The sequence below is a fragment of the Equus asinus genome, chromosome 3 (assembly GCF_041296235.1).
Source record: "Equus asinus isolate D_3611 breed Donkey chromosome 3, EquAss-T2T_v2, whole genome shotgun sequence".
Classification (NCBI taxonomy): Eukaryota; Metazoa; Chordata; class Mammalia; order Perissodactyla; family Equidae; genus Equus; species Equus asinus.
Window position 1 is genome coordinate 85794327 of NC_091792.1, and position 17308 is coordinate 85811634.

Sequence of the window (17308 nt, forward strand, 5' to 3'; positions counted from 1 at the left end):
CTTTAACAGGCATTTTTCTTTATGAAGTTTAGGGAGAGCAGGGCTCAGACAGGATAAAATAAAAGCACCTAAAGTTTTCTTGAGGAAGAAACGAACAGTAACTTGGGAGGGTGGGGTAAGGGGCAAGTGAGCGAGGGAGAAGAGGGGTTCTCCCCTCTGGCCTAGGGTCGGGACAAGATGTTAAGGCCCTGAAGGAACAAAAAATCAGGAAAATTGTTCTGACAGCATGAATTTCATGATTAAATTCAATACCCTACAACATATCCCAGTAAAGATCTCTTCAAGCTTGAGCTGATGGTGTTTTGGGAAGAGCAGAATCAGCAGCTACGACATGGGGAACAGGGACAAGATACAGCGGAGCTATAGACTGGTATGGCAAAGAGGACAGGCTCCTCAGGATGCCCCGACACGCTGTGGATGACACTGCGTCCCCGACTGTGCTGGGAGGACTAGGGACGATAAAGCGTAATTTTACTTGAATCTCAGAATGCAAGGTGTGCTCAGCTAGGATTACTTAAAAAGGCATGAAAACAAAAGTTCTAATTTCTGACCAAAAGCACTTGGATGTCAGTGGTATGATAAAGAAAATGCCAGCCGAGTGGAATAAGAGGTCTACCTTGATGACCAAAGGGCGTCCTGGTGTGCACACACTTTGAGTGGCTCTTCTCATCCAAAAGGACACAAAGTAAGTGAGAGTTCCCAAGGCAACTGCTTCAGGCAGGGGGAGTGGAGCAAAGACTTTGAGACTGTGAGACAGTGAGAGAGAAGAGAAGAAAGAAAGGAAATGAGAAGATATTCTTCCTCTTCTCTTTTGAAGGTGCCAGGATGGCATACCAAGGAAAGGATGGTGGCAGCAACGCACCCTGCTGGGGATGTAGTGCTAACATCATTGGGAATCTTGGCACATGGTGCTAATTTCATGCAGTTTTACTGTCTACAGACAGTGTACCTCCTTACTGCCTGGACCCAGCAGGCTTTCCGCAGTGTCCCCCTTGGTCTGACACTGGTGCCTAGAGTGGCGTGTGTGCACTGCAGGGGTGACAGCCCTGACGGACGGGATCATGGAGCTCCCGTGGGTGCAAAGAGGCTGCCAGCAGAGCCTCCAGCTAGGATCCTGGGTGGACTAGAGACTGGACCTGAGCTCCCCACAGGACTCAGTGGAACAGGGCATGCCTTAGACTCTCGGCCACTACACACTGGATGAAGGGCAGGCAAAAGATGTTTATTTTGATGGCAGGGAATAAATGGGGTCTTTAAAAATATAGTATCTGTCTTAACCTTGTTTTGTATTAAATATCTTTCATGTTAATTAAGCTTCCTAATTATAAATCCATAGCAGGAATTCTTTCCAGAGTGTCATGTAAAGGAAAAAGCCACTGCTTGGTCCAGCACAGCGTGCATTCCCACTGTACCATCAACTGAAGGTGGAGTTTCATGAGAGCCACGTGCAGAGCCCACGGGGCCCTGAGATGCCAGCTTGGGAGCTGAGCTGTTAGCGCCAGCAAGGTGGCTCTCCCTCACTGAGGCTTTGCACACTTGCGGGTGGTCTTCTGCTGGGTGTTGCTGATGCCTAAAACAGAGAGGAAAGGGAGAGAGGGGGAGAAGGGAGATAAAAAGGTAACAGAGAAAGAGGAGAAGCAAACACTGTACACCTTTAATAATCTAAAAAGCTTTTTTTTAAAAATAAGAACTGAACTTTAAAGAACAGTGAAAGAGGGCAGGGGGGCAGAAGACACGTGAGGGAGCCCATTGGTTTGTCTGTGGCTGACAACTGATGTTGGAAATTAACTAGACAAGACATATGCTGGAAAATATGGCATCACCTCTTTGAAAGGCTAAAACGACCTCTGGGAGCATCAAAGGTCATCACGAGGCTTCAGAAGAAGGGGCGCCGCACATCCCTTCGTGTTCCTGCAGCATCTTGTAAGCAGCCACGGGACGACCCGCTGCAGTGAACTCTGCCCAGTCAGATGGGAACCAAGGAGGAGAGTTTTCCGCAGCACTTCCCAACGGACTCACTGCTTCTATGATTAAATCCTGAGGGATCTCAGGGCTTCCTAGAAACAAAATTTTAGAACTAAAAAGTCTTCAACAGAAGGTAGGTATGGCTGCAGAAACCTCGCCTAGGAGTGCTGACTCTGCCACTAATTAGCTTGGTCTGTGACTTTAGCAAGTCATTTAGCCACATCACTAAAAAAAAAAAAAAAAAAAGCACTCAGTATACAAACCAGAAGCAGTGCTCAAAATAATGACAACAGAAAGACTGCGAGGAAATTCAGTCCCTCCTGGCTGGGCCCCTCCGTCTCCCCTCACCTGGACAATTTGATGATCATCAACTGGGAGATGTTTGTGACAGCCCAGTCTTCATTGTAGGTTTCCTATTTAAAATTTAATACCTGAGAAGCTCTAAGCCAGGATTTATTTTCCCCCTAAGAAAATATATTATTCCGACACCTAAGTACCAGAGGGGTTGCTTGATCCTCAGAGTGAAAAGTGAAAAGCCCTCTAAGTTCCTTTCCAGGATTTCATGTGTCATTGTTTTCTCCTCCAAAGGGAGGTTTGGGGTAATAGTAACGTCTGCCACAGCATCACCTGGATTAAATCTCTGGCAGGCAGGAAATGCATCAGCACTTACATCATTTTCAAGAGAGCGCATGAAGGACAAAAAATTTATATGAGCAGGAAATCTCTAAAGCACAGTCCACTCTCTCTGTGGCTCTCAACTTCCCTGGGAACCTCCCAGAAATGACCTAAAAGCCTGAGAGAACACTTACCATATAGAGACCAGGGTAAAGATTAAGTTCTCACAGGAAGTTCACATATGAAGTCTGAGAACTCAACACTGGGTTAGCTTTGACCCCTCTTGTAATAAAATGCTCTAAATAGCTGTGTGCACACACATGCACCCCAAATTAGGAAAAGAGTGGAAACCAAAGAAGCATATAAAGCAAGGTTTAAAAGTGAGGCTCAAAAATTGAGAAGAGCAAAGTTCTTTTGACACATAGAAAATAAAAACGTGAAAAGGACCTCTGATATTATCAAATGCAACCTCATTTAATGGAGGAGGAAACTGAGGCCCTGAAAGCTAAAATGGTCCTGCTGCTCCTCCTTAGCCATGTGAGGTCTGCGCATCAAGCGACCATTACAGCAGCACATCTGAGCCAGCATCCTCACATCTTCCCTCTCTTGATGAACTAGTCAATTATATGCCAGATAAACCTCTGAATTATCCTTTAAAGCATTCCCCTCCACTTCCTAGAAACAGGCTTTGCATGAAATTTGAGAGGTCATTCAATTCATTCCCTTACATTAAACAGAACTAAGTTTCAGAAATGTAATAGATATGCACTTTCTTTATTTACTTGAAGTTCTATAAAGAAAATGAGTTCTCAATTATTGATGGAAAACAATGTTGGAATACCTATAATTTGGCATGGATGATGCTCTCAAGATGCCCATGGCTAGTAGGAAAGATGAGGCATGTACTAAAAGAATTATAATATCAAGAAGACAAGAGCCAGGAAATTACTAGAGGAGTAGAGAAGATGATGCCATCATTCCTTGCTGGGGGATGCATAAAGTGACTTAAAGGCAACTCCGAGATTGGATTGCGGTACCTGGAGAAGCACGTGTATTCCAAGCTGGGGACTGTGCATGGAAAGCAAGGCAGGGGCAAACAAGTGCATGTGGAGAAAACCCACGGAGTTCAGTCTTACAGAAGAAAGCAGGCACGCTGGAGAGTCTGTGGGCTATAACACTAGAAAGGCGGACTCAATCCTGTGGGTGTAGGCTCTCTGGAGCTAAGAAAAGGCGCTTTGTGTCTTCATCCTGTAGTCCACACAGAATCATTCATTTATCCGTTAGACAAAATTTTGAAGCAACACCTAAGTAAGGGGCACCAGGGAAAGGCACTAGGGATGCAAATTTGAGAAAACACGGTATCTACTTTCATGGAGCTTAGCCTCCCTTGGGAATGACAGATAAGCAGTCACTGATGACTGCACAACAGCATGAGAAATGTCACGATGGTATGCACAGGGTCACGGGGAGGATATAAGAAGACTGACTAAAGTCAGATTTGTGAGGTCATAATAATAGCTGTCCCAAAGGAAGATACTGTGAAGATAAGTAGCAGTTATCTAAATAGAGGAGGGGATGTTGGGTATTCAGGTAAAGAGAAAACCAAGTTAAAAACACTTGGAGGTATGAGAACATATAAAATATTCAGAATAGAAACTACATTTTAACCCAAAGCTGTGGGAAACTATGAAGTTATGATGATGTCCAAAATTATGCTTCAAGAAAATACATCTGGGGGCCAGCCCCACGGCCCAGTGGTTAAGTTCAGTGTGCTCTGCTTCTGTGGCTTGGGTCTGCGGGTTCAGATCCTGGGTGTGGACCTACACCACTCGGTAGCAGCCATGCTCTGGTGGCATCCCACATACAAAATTGAGGAAGACTGGCACAGATGTTAGCTCAGGGACAATCTTCCTCAAAATACATCTGGCAGCAGCATGTAGAAAAAATTGGAAATGGGAAAGACAAAGAGGAAGTAACTACAAAATGCTCTACTCCAGAGTCTAGAAAAATGGTAGAGAGGACCCAAAACTGCCCAGTTCAAGTGGGAATATTATGGAGACAGCATTCATTCAATTGAGCAAACCAAAAACTTAGAGAACAAAGGAAATATGTGGCATCTCACATTTTAGGATGGATCAACCCAAACTGGGAACCAGGAAGGAAAGCAGAGAGAGCAGGAAATATAGCAGGGAGAAAACAGTTAAGAGGTAGACAGCAGAACCCAGAGAGAGAGAGAAGGTGCACCTGGAATAACAGAAGGAAGAAGGGCTGGGGCGCTGTGGAGAGTAGAGCAGCCACAGGAAAGGCTTCTGGTGACAAAGAGCAGGGGGGTCCCTTGGGAAAGGAGCTTCAGAAGGGAATGGAGGAGAAGCCAAATTACAAGATATTATGAATTACTGAATCAGGAAAGCAGTTACTCTTCGGAACTCTGGAGAAATTCAAGGGGAGAAAAGGACAGAGGCTGGTAATTTGAGAAACACCGTGGGAATTTTTTTGGTAGAGGAGATTTGAAAAAGGTTGTAGATCAGAAAAAAGAATCCAGATGAGAGCGAGGATTTAACAATCTTTATTGGCAGGAGTTTCATATTTCTATCTTAAATTGATAGTACAAATCATCTCCTCCTGCTTTGTTTTGAAAGATGGAGGACCTCAATTTGCCATCCTCTCAATGCTGACGGCCTTCCTATATGTGGGGCCTATTACTAAATGACACCTCAGTCTTCATTTCTGGGTCAAAATACCAACCCATTAGTCCTTTCTCATGAGTTTTTTAAATCTACACGGCTTTTCCTTTGTTCCCTTCTCCATATTTCACAGAGTCATCTGGAAAAAATCCACGAGAGGGCCCAACAACTTAATAAGGCCAAGCCTGAATTGAGTTTTTAAAAACGTAGGTATATGATGACCCCTCTATACCAGTGGTTTGCAAACTCATTTGGTTTTGTTTTCAAAGCAGAGAAACCATTTCTTTCAATCAAATCATGTGCAAGCTAAAAGCAGCTGCTCGCTTAGAGGGAGGGTAAGCAAAAGAGAGCCCTAACATTAGGCACCCCCTCCCCATTCTGCAAAGGCAGAATGACCAGTAGGTGTCACTCCAAGAAGCCCCCAGGGGGCTGAAGACCACCGTTCATAACACGTGCTGGTTTATGTGTCCAGTGCCATAGTCACTGCTTAAGTGACAATATGATAGTGCTGAATCATGGCTGTGTTTCCTTATTAGTTTCTAAATTTTTCATAGAACACCTATGCAAGTTATCTATCTTTTATCATGCCAAAAAAACCACAGTCTTTATCACTTCATAATCTGTAGATCTCTCCCGAAACCTTCTCTTACTTAAAAATGTCACACAGAATTGTGATCACATAATCCCAGACATTAGCTACCTCTTTTCTGAATAGCTTCATGACAGCTGCAAACTTAATGTGAACACTGTCTGGAAGCCAGTTCACTGATGACATCAGAAACAATGGGACTGACCCAAACACTCTGTGTTGCAAATAAAATGTTTCTTCTTTTTCCCTCCAAAGAAAAGTCAAGGCTAATAAAATTCCCCCTCCACTAAATATCCCAGAAGCTCTGAACTACAAAATGTATAATCTATAAAAAGTGATAGAAAAGATTCATAAAAAGCGTACTGTACACCATGATACTAACCTAATAAATTTAACAGCCAGGCCCAGGTCAGCTATACAGCAAGTTCCATTTTTCTTCACCAAGATGTTCTTACTTTTCAGATCTCGATGGGCAATTGCTGGTTTGCCTTGAGTACTAAAGATTTCAGTGTGCAAATGACATAAGCCACTGACAGAAGAATAGGCTAACTTCAGCATGGACTTAGTGTCTAGTGTGGTGGACTTCAGATAATCATAGAGGGAGCCATTTTCGTGATAGTCTGTGATCAGGTACAGCTGGGTCCAGGACCCTGTGCCTTTGATATCTGCAGCAATGAACCCTAAAAGGAAAAAAAACAGAAAGGTTTAGAGCAAAGTGTTTTCTGAATATTATAAGGAATAATTCACATTCTCAACTATCATTCTTTGTCATAGGGTTTTTCGCGTAGCATTTCATTCAGTTTTCTGATTACGCCTATGACAGTGTTAAGTTACTAATACCAATCAGAGGCAATCAAAACAGTAGAGGTAGAGAAACATTAAGAGTTTGTGTCTGAAAACATGATCTCTTTCCAATCAGTAGTTGATATTTAAACTATTTTAAGTTAACATTAAATAGTTCATGGTATTATAGTAACACATAAGCCACTGTTTGCAAAACAGGGTCCTGAGTCAAGGTGGACACTCCACAATTAGCTTACCCTCTTTCCCCTGGAATGCTCCAGCTAGATCATTTCTAACTTGAGAAAATAAAAAGGAAATCAATTCTGGATATAAATAAACCCAGCAGATAAAATTCCTGTAACTTCTCACAACATTTAAACAAAAATGTGCTCCTGCAAATCCCGAAGAAACCCTAAGAAATTCTGGTATTCCATTTACATTTCCTGTCCCAGAAGAAAAAAAACATTTGAGCGTATTCCATTTCTAGTCCACCATTCCTTTGTAGAAGAGTCTTAGTCATTCCTCCTGTGAGGTCTCCCATTAGAAGCTTATGACGTTCTTGGGCTCGTGCCAAGAAGAAAATGTCTCTATATTTCATAACAGGTCTAGACAGATGGGTTAACACGCAGAGGTTAACAGAAAAACAGAGGATAGCTAGGAAACCCTGAACATTGCTCTCCGACTTCTACTCACCCAAAATGTTCTCATGCCTCATCAGCACCGTCTGATAGATTTCTGTCTCTCGGAACCAGCTGGCTTCCTCAGTGGTGAAGAACACTTTCACAGCTACCTTTTCGCCGCGCCACTTTCCCATCCAGACTTCCCCATAGCGACCTTTGCCAATCTGTTTCACCATCTGAATCTGTTTCGCTATCGTCCTTTGGACCTGTTCAATCCCAAAACGCTCTGTTAGTATGTTCACAGCACTCCAGATTTGTTTAATCTTTTTTTTTTTCCAGAAAGGAAACAATTACTGCATGTAAAATATATTTAGTCAGTAGTTTTTCTTTATATAGATGAGTTATTAGTATTTACTAATTCATGCTGCCCTCTTTGAAATGTATTTGAGATGGATTGTGGATTCTGAATGTTTGAAACACTGCTTCCAAATTATTAAATATTTCATTCTACCTATTACCACTTTCATAGAGAAAAAACCCTGAAAGCATTCACAGTAAGTGGCAGAAGAGAATATTTTTCACTTCCACCACTATAGTGCCAAACTAGATACTCTGAAGGGACTCATGCCACTATACACTTGGATAAAATATAACAAACAAACGTCTATTGCATTGTTGGGCACACAAAGAAATAAAGGAAATCTCCAAGCAGGGAGGGACGGAGGGAGGAAGGGAGGGAAAGAGGGCAGTAAGAGTTGAGACCAGAGCAGGGAAAGATAAGCATTAAGCATATACAAAAGCCAGGTTGCTGTCTGGGGAAGGAATAACACCAACACTGGGATACAGAATACAAACTTCGACTCTTTAAAATTAGAGAAACTGAAACTAGGACCCCAGCATGAAGCTGGGACCACTAAATGATACTAAATTTGCCCTAGGGTGGTAGCTCACCATGGCTCCCAGCAAACACAAACACAAATCCTCTCCTGAGGAAATCGTTTGCAGAAAACTTCATTCCATCACGATGGTGAGATACAAGATACTCTGAAGGAACTCTTGCCACCATACCACTTGATCAAGGGTAAAATATAAGAAATAAAAAACTGTAATGCATTGTCGGGCTCACAAAAGAAATCTCCAAGGAGGGGAGGGAGGCAGGGTTGAGAGGATGTGCGGTGACGGTGGGAAAAAGGAAAATGGAGCAAGAGAAGGAAAGGAGAGAGGAAAAGAAGATCCCACAGTATAAATTCCTTAAAACAAAAGGAAATAGCCACTATAAATGAGAGTCAAGAGAAACAACCCAAATAGATATTAAATCTTCAGATTACAGATAACTGGAATTTTCAGATACGGAATGCTAAGGAACGCAACATGAAACATGTAAAGAAGTAGAAGATGGAATGAAAAACAAGCAAGCAGCAAGAATTATTGAAAATTACGCTTTGAAGTGGAACAGTTAACTAACACAATCGAAAAAGTAAAATGGAAACTACACAATGTTATAAACCATCATGGTCTCAATTGAAAAAAATGTAAAATGGACAGGTAAAACAATAGCTTAGAGCTGGAGAGAAATCTAAGCTATAGAGAGCTCTGAATAATTAGAGAGTGTAGTAGAGACAACGAGAAAAAAACATGACAGTTAAGTGGCATAGCGGTTAAATGACTCTTTATACATGCTCTTTATCCCATTCGCGCTTACAGTAAAATATTTTAAGAACTCCATGACTAAAAGGGCTAAATAGTGGTGACTATTTACATAATTTGTGAGATATACACAAAGAACCCAGCACAGAGCTCTTATAAGATCTGATCAGAACACTGGAACATACTTTTTTGCAGATATATGCCTTGCCTCAAGTAAACAAAGTGTTTCTTTTTGTTTTTGCACATTTACGGACCATGTAATTACATTGAGTCCACCCAGATAATCCAGAATAATCTCAAGGTGAGTTGATTACTGATCTTAATTCCCCTCTGCCATGCAAAATAACAGAGTCTAGGGATTAGGAGCTGGACATTTTGGGGCGCCATTATTCTGCCTGCCACAGATGTCTACCAATTAGGATGGGTTCTGTTTTTGCATGACGGCCGATTTTATCAATTCAAGAGGTAATGCCAGCTATTGCCAGAACAATTAACAGCACTAATATCAGACTGAAAGCTTTTTGGGAAAAGAGTCTTTTTTAAAAAGTTTTTCTAAGAAGATTGAAAAATTCAAGCATTGCTGACATGCCATTAAGCCACTCAGCCTGAAGGAAATAAGGAACTCCCTTCAGGAGTCAACCTGCTTTGTGAGCAAACCGTCAGTCTATGTCCATTCCCACGTGAGGGGACAGAAGCACCATGAGCACTGAGCGTTCAGAGCCAAATCCACAAGGAGTTAACTCACTGACCTGAGAGGAGACTTTCTCCATTTGTTAAAGAAATATTATACTTAATTCACAGCATTGCTTCTGTAAAGCCATGGAACATTTCCTCATGTAAATAGTTTTCCATCTGCTTCTTTTCTAACGATAACATATCTTCTTATAACTTAATGAAAATACTGATGAAATTGGCAATGCTCGAAAGAATAGGAATAACTTAGAAAAAGTCTCACTAAATTATATTCAGAAATTAAAAATACACTTGTATTTTGAGATTTATTATAACATCAACAACCTGAAAATATAACTTCTCTAATACTGAGACTTTTTCTTCACTAAACTAGGTTTTATAGGCTCTTCCTTTCCATCCTGCCCCTATCAAATACTCTTCTTTGTTTTATTTAAGCAACATTTGGTTCACATCTCTCGAACATTAAGAGCAGAGATCCTACAGGCAGAGCATCTGGGTTTGACCCCTGGCTTCTCCACGCTGTAGCAGTTGACCATCTGGGCCCAGGTCCCGATGTGTGACACGGGGTGGATTTCTGGTGCTGCCTCACAGGGCTGCCCTGAGCATTAAATGAGGACACAGTTGTAAAGCCTGGTGTCTGGCCAGGACTGGAATCCTGGCAATCTGGATGCTTTAACCACTGTATGCTTAACAGCCAAACACTATTTTTTGGTACCTAGATTATAGAAATAAAATGATATTTTCATAGATAATAAACGTTGGAGTTGAAAGCTTTTTAAAACACATGGTTGAGCAGTCCCTTTAATCACTCAGGTCCTCTACTGAGGACACAAAGGGAACACAATGTGGTCTCCCCTCTTCAGAGGGGACACAGCTAAAGACACAGCTGCACGAACGCCAGTCCCAGCATTGTTTTAAACTGCTGCAGAGGTAATATAAGCAGAATGTTACGACAGAAGATAAATGGACCGGCTCAGCCTGGGGTAAGTTGCCATAGAGATAAAACGGAGGTAGCCTTGAGCCTTAAGTCTGAGGAACTCTCCAGAAAGATATTACATTTGCAAAGACATGGACTTTAAAAACACATGTTGTATCTGTGAAACAATTGCTCGAGGCTGATGCTAGAGCTCAGGAGCAGGTGGGGAAAGGTGGGAGGAGAGGGGTGCCTTACACGCCCAGCTAGGAAAGGAGGCCCATGACACCGCTGGGCATTAGGATGTCCTATCCAGGGAAGTAACACAGAAAGGTCAAGAATTTTAGAGAGATAACTCCACAGTAATAAGAAAGATGGGTTAGAAGAAAAATAGTTTTCAATTCCAAGAGCATAAGTATCTGATTCATTAATAGCAAAGGGGATTTTGATATTTGTACTTTTCTTTTTAGAAAAAGTATAACAATACAGATTTTTAAATAAAAGAAATGCATTTGTATATATTAATTAAATTCTAAAAATAAAAGTCAAGCAATTTGATAATAAAAACTTTTACCTTAAAGGAATTTACATCCTAAGTGGCATCAGCTTCGTCATAATGACCCCCTCATAAGAGCTTTTCTGTCTGGTCTATTAACTCCAGGGAAGATGTTAGTCAAAGCACGCCGAGTTTCAGTTATGCGGGATGAACAAGTCCTAGAGCTCTACTGCACAGCACAGTGCCCACAGTTAACTATGGTGTATTGTAGTCTTAAGAATGTGCTAAGAGAGCAGATTTTATGTTGTGTTCTTATCATAAAATAATAATAATAATAAGCAGCAAATAAAGACGGCAGGAGGAAACTTTTGGAGGTGATGGATATGTTTACGGCCTAGATTGTGGTGACAGTTTCATGGATGTATACTCACCTCCAAACTCTTCAAGTTGTATACATTAAATATATACAGCTTTTTTTGTATATCAATAAAAAAAGATTTATAAAAGAAATTCCTGGCTCGAGATTTTTAAAAATGTTACTTTTAGTACTAAATAAAAAGTCACCAAAGGAATCAAGTAAACAAGATGTTCAGTCAGAACCAGACAATAAAGATTAGGAAAATCTATCTTAAGAGTTTATTAAGGAAACTATTTCTCATTAAAATTGTTATTTCCATCCTGAGTCCCAACAATCTTTTTGCATGGTCCATAAAGGGACCAAATGTTTTCCTCATTAAAGCAAGTGCCTTGGATTCGGTATATATTTTCTCCAAGGTTGGCAGTGTTGACCACCAAAATATTAAACCTCTCCTGAATGGAAAAGCCAAGACTTCACTGGGAAACATAAACCCTCCAGCTGAAATGCAGCCTTCTTCCCTTGTGGGAGGACTCAGGTCCCAGTTGGTTGTAATACTTCGCCTTCAAAAGCCAGGCCAAACTGCAGTAATGCTATCCTTACTGAAAGCAGAGGGAAGATGGCCCCACGCTGAATGCTTGCTAATCTGCTCTTTACCAGAACGTCTGAGGGGCTGGATTGTAACCATATACTGACATTAAAAAACAATCACCTTACCCCCAACATGTCAAAATGTTATCAGGAAGTCCTCATCTGAGATCTGATGTCTAACTGACTGCACAGAGCTTTCTCTTTGTCCACTGTCCTATCTGCTTCAGTAAAATGAAATCCTGTCATTACTGACATTTCCTCCTAGAAGACATTTCCTTCACTTTCAAGATGTGCTCTTCTCATACCAGCAGAGGGAGGCCTGATCCGCTTCCCGAGCTCTGGGACTGCTCAATTAAGTCTCTCAGGGATTCTCCGGGAGGAATGTATGTTTCGTCCTGTTCTAACCCAATGCTGTACCGAGGTCTGGTTTCTTGTCTTTTATACCTAAAGATGCATAAAGGAAGATAGTCTTAGACACTAGACTGCAATGATGGGGCAAACACTAGAGAAAAAAAAGAGTCATCACAGTAGGTTTTATGTTAGCACATAAATATGATACAAGATTAAATGCTCAGTATTTATTACCCTTAGTTATGATTTCCAAAATATAAATCACAATTATTTTGCTAACCTATTTTTTAAAATAAATTACCTGATTTTACTCAGTCTCAATCATGTATAATTTTTCTTCTCTCTTCCTTTCAATTGCCTATTTCCAAGCAGGTTACATTCCCTTAATGTTTCTTTATAGCTCCAGTACTCATTCCCTAAGATCTTTCCCTTTAAGGTCCCTAATTAAATAAAGATGCAAATTTTTGGTTTACAAAAGACATTACAGCTAACTCTCTCATCTAAGGTAGTATAAAGCGATAATATAGATAAATGAAATAAATTAAAACTTTAAAAAATTTTTGTCAATAATTATAATGTCTCTGATTAGAAATGGATTTATTTCAATCAACTCTCATTTGCAGAATAGTATCATAAATGAGTATTACAAAAGGCAAATGCTGTGAATTTAAAGGTGCTTGATATTTCACAAACTAGAAAATAAGTTCTTAGGTGACATAAAATAATTTGTAACTGCATATTTTAATATAGTAACCGAACTTATTTTAATAATTAATGTATAAATTATCTTTAAAATCTTTCAATACTAAGGGGAAATTGTTAGCTCAGGAAATAAGGAATTACTCAAGCAATTCTAAGTTCAATTTCTCTGCTTAGAATAAAACCTCATAATAAGTAGCTCCTGAATTCCCTAACTACCCAAATTTCCCCAGGGGTGAAATGTATCTGGATGGTTTTGATGTTTGAAGCAGAAATGAGATAGGTATCTATTAATAGCTTCACTGGGACAAATGTTTATCAGTAGTAACTGATATTATCAGTGAAATCTATGATCTAATTGGGTCAAAGAAAGCTGTGGTGAAAACATCAACAGGTAGGATAGTAGGTGAGGAAGATAATATAAACTCAAAACCCTACATCTGCATGTTGGAAACTTACCTGAAGTAACAGAATAAAATGATAAGGACCAAGAGCAAACTACAGACGGTCACAGAAATAAGTAAGGCCTTGTGGTGTATAGGACCATCAACAAAATCTGAAATTAAAAAGAAAGAGAGACATAATATGGAGAATATTTCCACTTAAAAATTAGGAAGCAACTCTTTCCTAAAAGTACTTGCTAAGCTCCATATGCAGGATGTGAGAGGTGCTTTCAATCTGCTAATTGATAAATATATATATACACACTCAAAATTAAGTCAGTCCAACCAGCATCAATCATTGTTCACTAGGCACTTGTTTCAAGAGCACGCATTTCTTCCTCTCCGGAAGGAATAACACAGAACACACATACACAAAGTGAACAAATGTAAATGGATCAGTGCCCCTAAAACATAAGCAGGCAGTTCATCTTTATTTCAGATCCAGCTGATGGGTTTACAGGCTTTTCTCATGTGGTTTCTGAAGCATTCTATATCACGAATCTGGATAAAAATGAATCTATATTCATTGTACATAAAACACAAAGTCATCTTATGATGGATTCAAAGGGACAGAATTCCTCAAATGTTGTCAAATATGGAATATATGGATATGCATCACTTTAAACAAAGATGCCCTTCAAAACTACACAGCTAAATTTTTCATAAATGGCATCATAGTTTAAAAGAATGAGTATGCTCTACTCAGAGAATTACTGTGTGATCCTTTTAGAGAGCAAATTATTAAATGTTATTCATGTTGTTTTAACTCCAGGTCTTGACAAATCAGATTTACTTGCAGCATGATTTCTCAAACTTGATAGAAATAAGAATGACTTGGTGAGCTTTATACAAATGCATATTTACTGACTTTAACCCCAGAGATTTTTATTCAAAGCATTTTATTTTTTTAAAAATCCCAGGTGAATTACATGCAGGTAGTCTCTGCAAAATATTTTGAAAAAACTGACCTAAAACTAGGTGCACTTATATAATAATAGAATTAGCACCATTCTCATTAAGGGCGCCAAATATCCGTGAGAGAGTAATTACTGTTATTTAATTTTAAAAGGTATTATTGTAAAAGGTTACTATGGACAAGAGGTTTTCCAACTGTGCTGAAATCTTTTAACTGCATGGACCTTATCCCACCCAATGTAACTTTTTTTTTAATTAAAAGTATTATATGTTCCATAAAGAAACCTGAAAAGCACCAACTAACTAAAACAAAATAAAAAAAATTTCCACCACCTCACTACTTAGAAAAATTACTACTAACATTTTAGTGAATGCCTTTGCAATATCATTTCAATGAATAAAACCAGTTCATGAGCAAAATGCTTCACACAAAGGCATTATATACACCCACATCCACAGAAGCATTTTCCACAATAGCTGAAACATGGAAGAAACCCAAGTGTCCACTGACAGACGAAGGGATAAGCAAAATGTGGTTCTATATACACATATGGAATATTATTCAGCCTTAAAAAGGAAATTCTGTCATATGCTATAACATGGATGAATCTTGGGGACACTATGTGAAGTGAAATAAGCCAGTCACAAAAAGACAAATATTGTATGATTCCACTTATATGAAGTACTTAGAGTAGTCAAAACCATAAAGATAACAAGCAGAATGGTGGCTGCTGGCTGGGCTGGGAGGAGGGAGAATGGGGACGTTAATGTTTAATGGGTATACAGTTTCAGTTTCACAAGAGGAAAAGAGCTACGGAGATGGATGGTGGTGATGGTTGCACATTATCTACATATTTAATACCACTGAACTGAAGGCTTAAAAGTAGTTAAGATGGTAAATTTTATGTTATGTGTATTTTACAATGAAAAATAAATACAATAAAAAATTGGAAAAATGATTATAATTGCTTTATAACTATACAATTTTCACTTGTAATATTGTGAACATGTCCCAAAACAATAAATTTTTCTTCTGCAATGTGAGTTTTAAAGACTATCTTGTATACATATAGACACATCTTAATTAGAAAGTCAATCTTCTAATGATGTATATTTAGGAGATTGTGAAGATTTTGCTATAATACAACTTTGCTGTAATACATAAAATTCTGTGATGAATACTCTTACACGTACAGCAATGTACATGTCAATGATTAGTTCCTTAATTTAGATTCCTAGAAGTAGAATTATTAGTAGAAGGATATACATTTTAAGGCTTTTCATACATATTATCAAAATATCCTTCAGAAAGATTATAACAACTTTTACTTCACCGTCAATGTGAAGATATACTTTAATTATTTTGAAATAATTTCAGTGTTATAGAAAACCTGTAAGGACAAAGAACTCCAATATGCCCTTCACAGAGATTTCCTGTTTTTAAAATTTTACTATATTTGCTTTATAATTCTCTGGCTCTCTCAGTGTGTGTGTGTGTCTACCTCTCTCACTATATATAAAAACATGTATATATATATATTTTTGTATTCATGTTTATGTTTATTTAGTTGTATGTATGTATAATTTGTGGATCATTTGAAGTCACAGACACAATGTCCCTAACCGATAAACACTTCAGAATGCACTTCCTAAGAACAAGGACATTGTCTTACCAAGTGACAACGTAAGTCTCAAAATCAGGAAATTAACATGAACATATAAAGTGAAAATAAATCTTTGAAATATTTCAGAGAAAGTTTGGATTATTTATTATACACTAAAATCCACAGTTCTTTATACTAATTTCTTGTCCAAATCTTGTAATGGTTAATGTTATAACTTATCAGTCTAAAATACATGCTTAATAATTATTTATGATCTACAATACTTGCAAAATATTAATAGAGTAGTCTGCATCTGAAAAGACTAAATGAGAGACCATTAAAAAAAGCTGTTTTATATTAAATTCAGGAACACTGCCAATGACCCAGAAAAAAGGAGTTCACGGACGTGACCCACTACAGTACACGTCCAAAAGGCCATTCAGGATGTAACACCAACAGCAGATGCAACCGGCACATGTGTCCTCTGAAAAATGTTGCTTAGGAAATCTTGAAAATAACTTGTAGGCTCTAAAAATTCAGCAGGCTAAGATTTTACACAATGAATTGTCAGTAAATTTTCCCTCTCCCCACGCCTCAGGTCATAGGCAAAGTTAACAAATAAACCTGAGGAGAGCACCATACCTCCACCAGCCAGGGGGTGAGTCACGATGTCCGTACAGATACAGGCGTACAAAGAGCACGGCACACAGACATGCAAATACTGTCGCTGGAAATTTAGCTTAAAATGGATGTCCCACTTCAAGGATAACAAAAACGAAAAGCCCGATTTTGCAGAAAACCAAAGAGAATGCTGGATAGTCAATCAAAACTAGAGGAGCTAACTCCATAAACACAACATGTTTTCAGTATATGGACACAGAGGACTTTTTCATTCAAGCGATGTAATTTTACTAAAACTCTCAGCCTCACCGCCTTTTACTTTTCCAAATGCAGAATACACTCTGAACTGTAAGAACGCTGTATTTATTACTCATCTTGTTGGATTTCTGATTTATGACAGCGATGAGACCAGAAAGGATCTGAGGAATTCTTCCCTTCCCATCAAGCACTTCTTTTTAAGGCTAGCATTACCTTCCCATTTTCCTTCTTTGCTCCAATAACCCTCCTCCCTGCAGCCCCATCTACTGCCTCCTTGTCTTCTGTCTTGAATAGCAGGTGATCCTTATCAATAAACCTTTTGTTTCTGTTGGTCACTCTGGTCATGTTTTCATCTGCCATTACCTGTGCTCAGAGCCTTAACAATGTAAACAGTCCCGTCACTGCCAGGGTCTTGGAAAGTGAACCCTTCCAGATCCTATCAGAAAAGGAGCAGACCCGCAGTTCT

The 17308-nt window shown here is 39.3% G+C and overlaps 1 protein-coding gene across 17 annotated transcripts in view; it reads right to left on the reverse strand.

Moving 5' to 3' along the window:
- Window positions 1-17308, reverse strand: part of BMPR1B (bone morphogenetic protein receptor type 1B) — a 377622-nt gene that overhangs the window by 13483 nt on the left and 346831 nt on the right. For 16 of the 17 annotated variants that reach the window (XM_070505348.1, XM_070505338.1, XM_070505345.1 and 13 more), the window contains 4 exons: window positions 13461-13557; window positions 12257-12395; window positions 7330-7522; window positions 6236-6533 (listed from right to left, as the gene is read on the reverse strand). In XM_070505348.1, coding sequence (XP_070361449.1) covers window positions 6236-6533; window positions 7330-7522; window positions 12257-12395; window positions 13461-13557 — 727 coding nt within the window. Of the gene's footprint in view, window positions 1-1823; window positions 2058-6235; window positions 6534-7329; window positions 7523-12256; window positions 12396-13460; window positions 13558-17308 lie in introns of all 17 variants that reach the window. The other variant, XR_011502133.1, reaches the window with a different exon arrangement.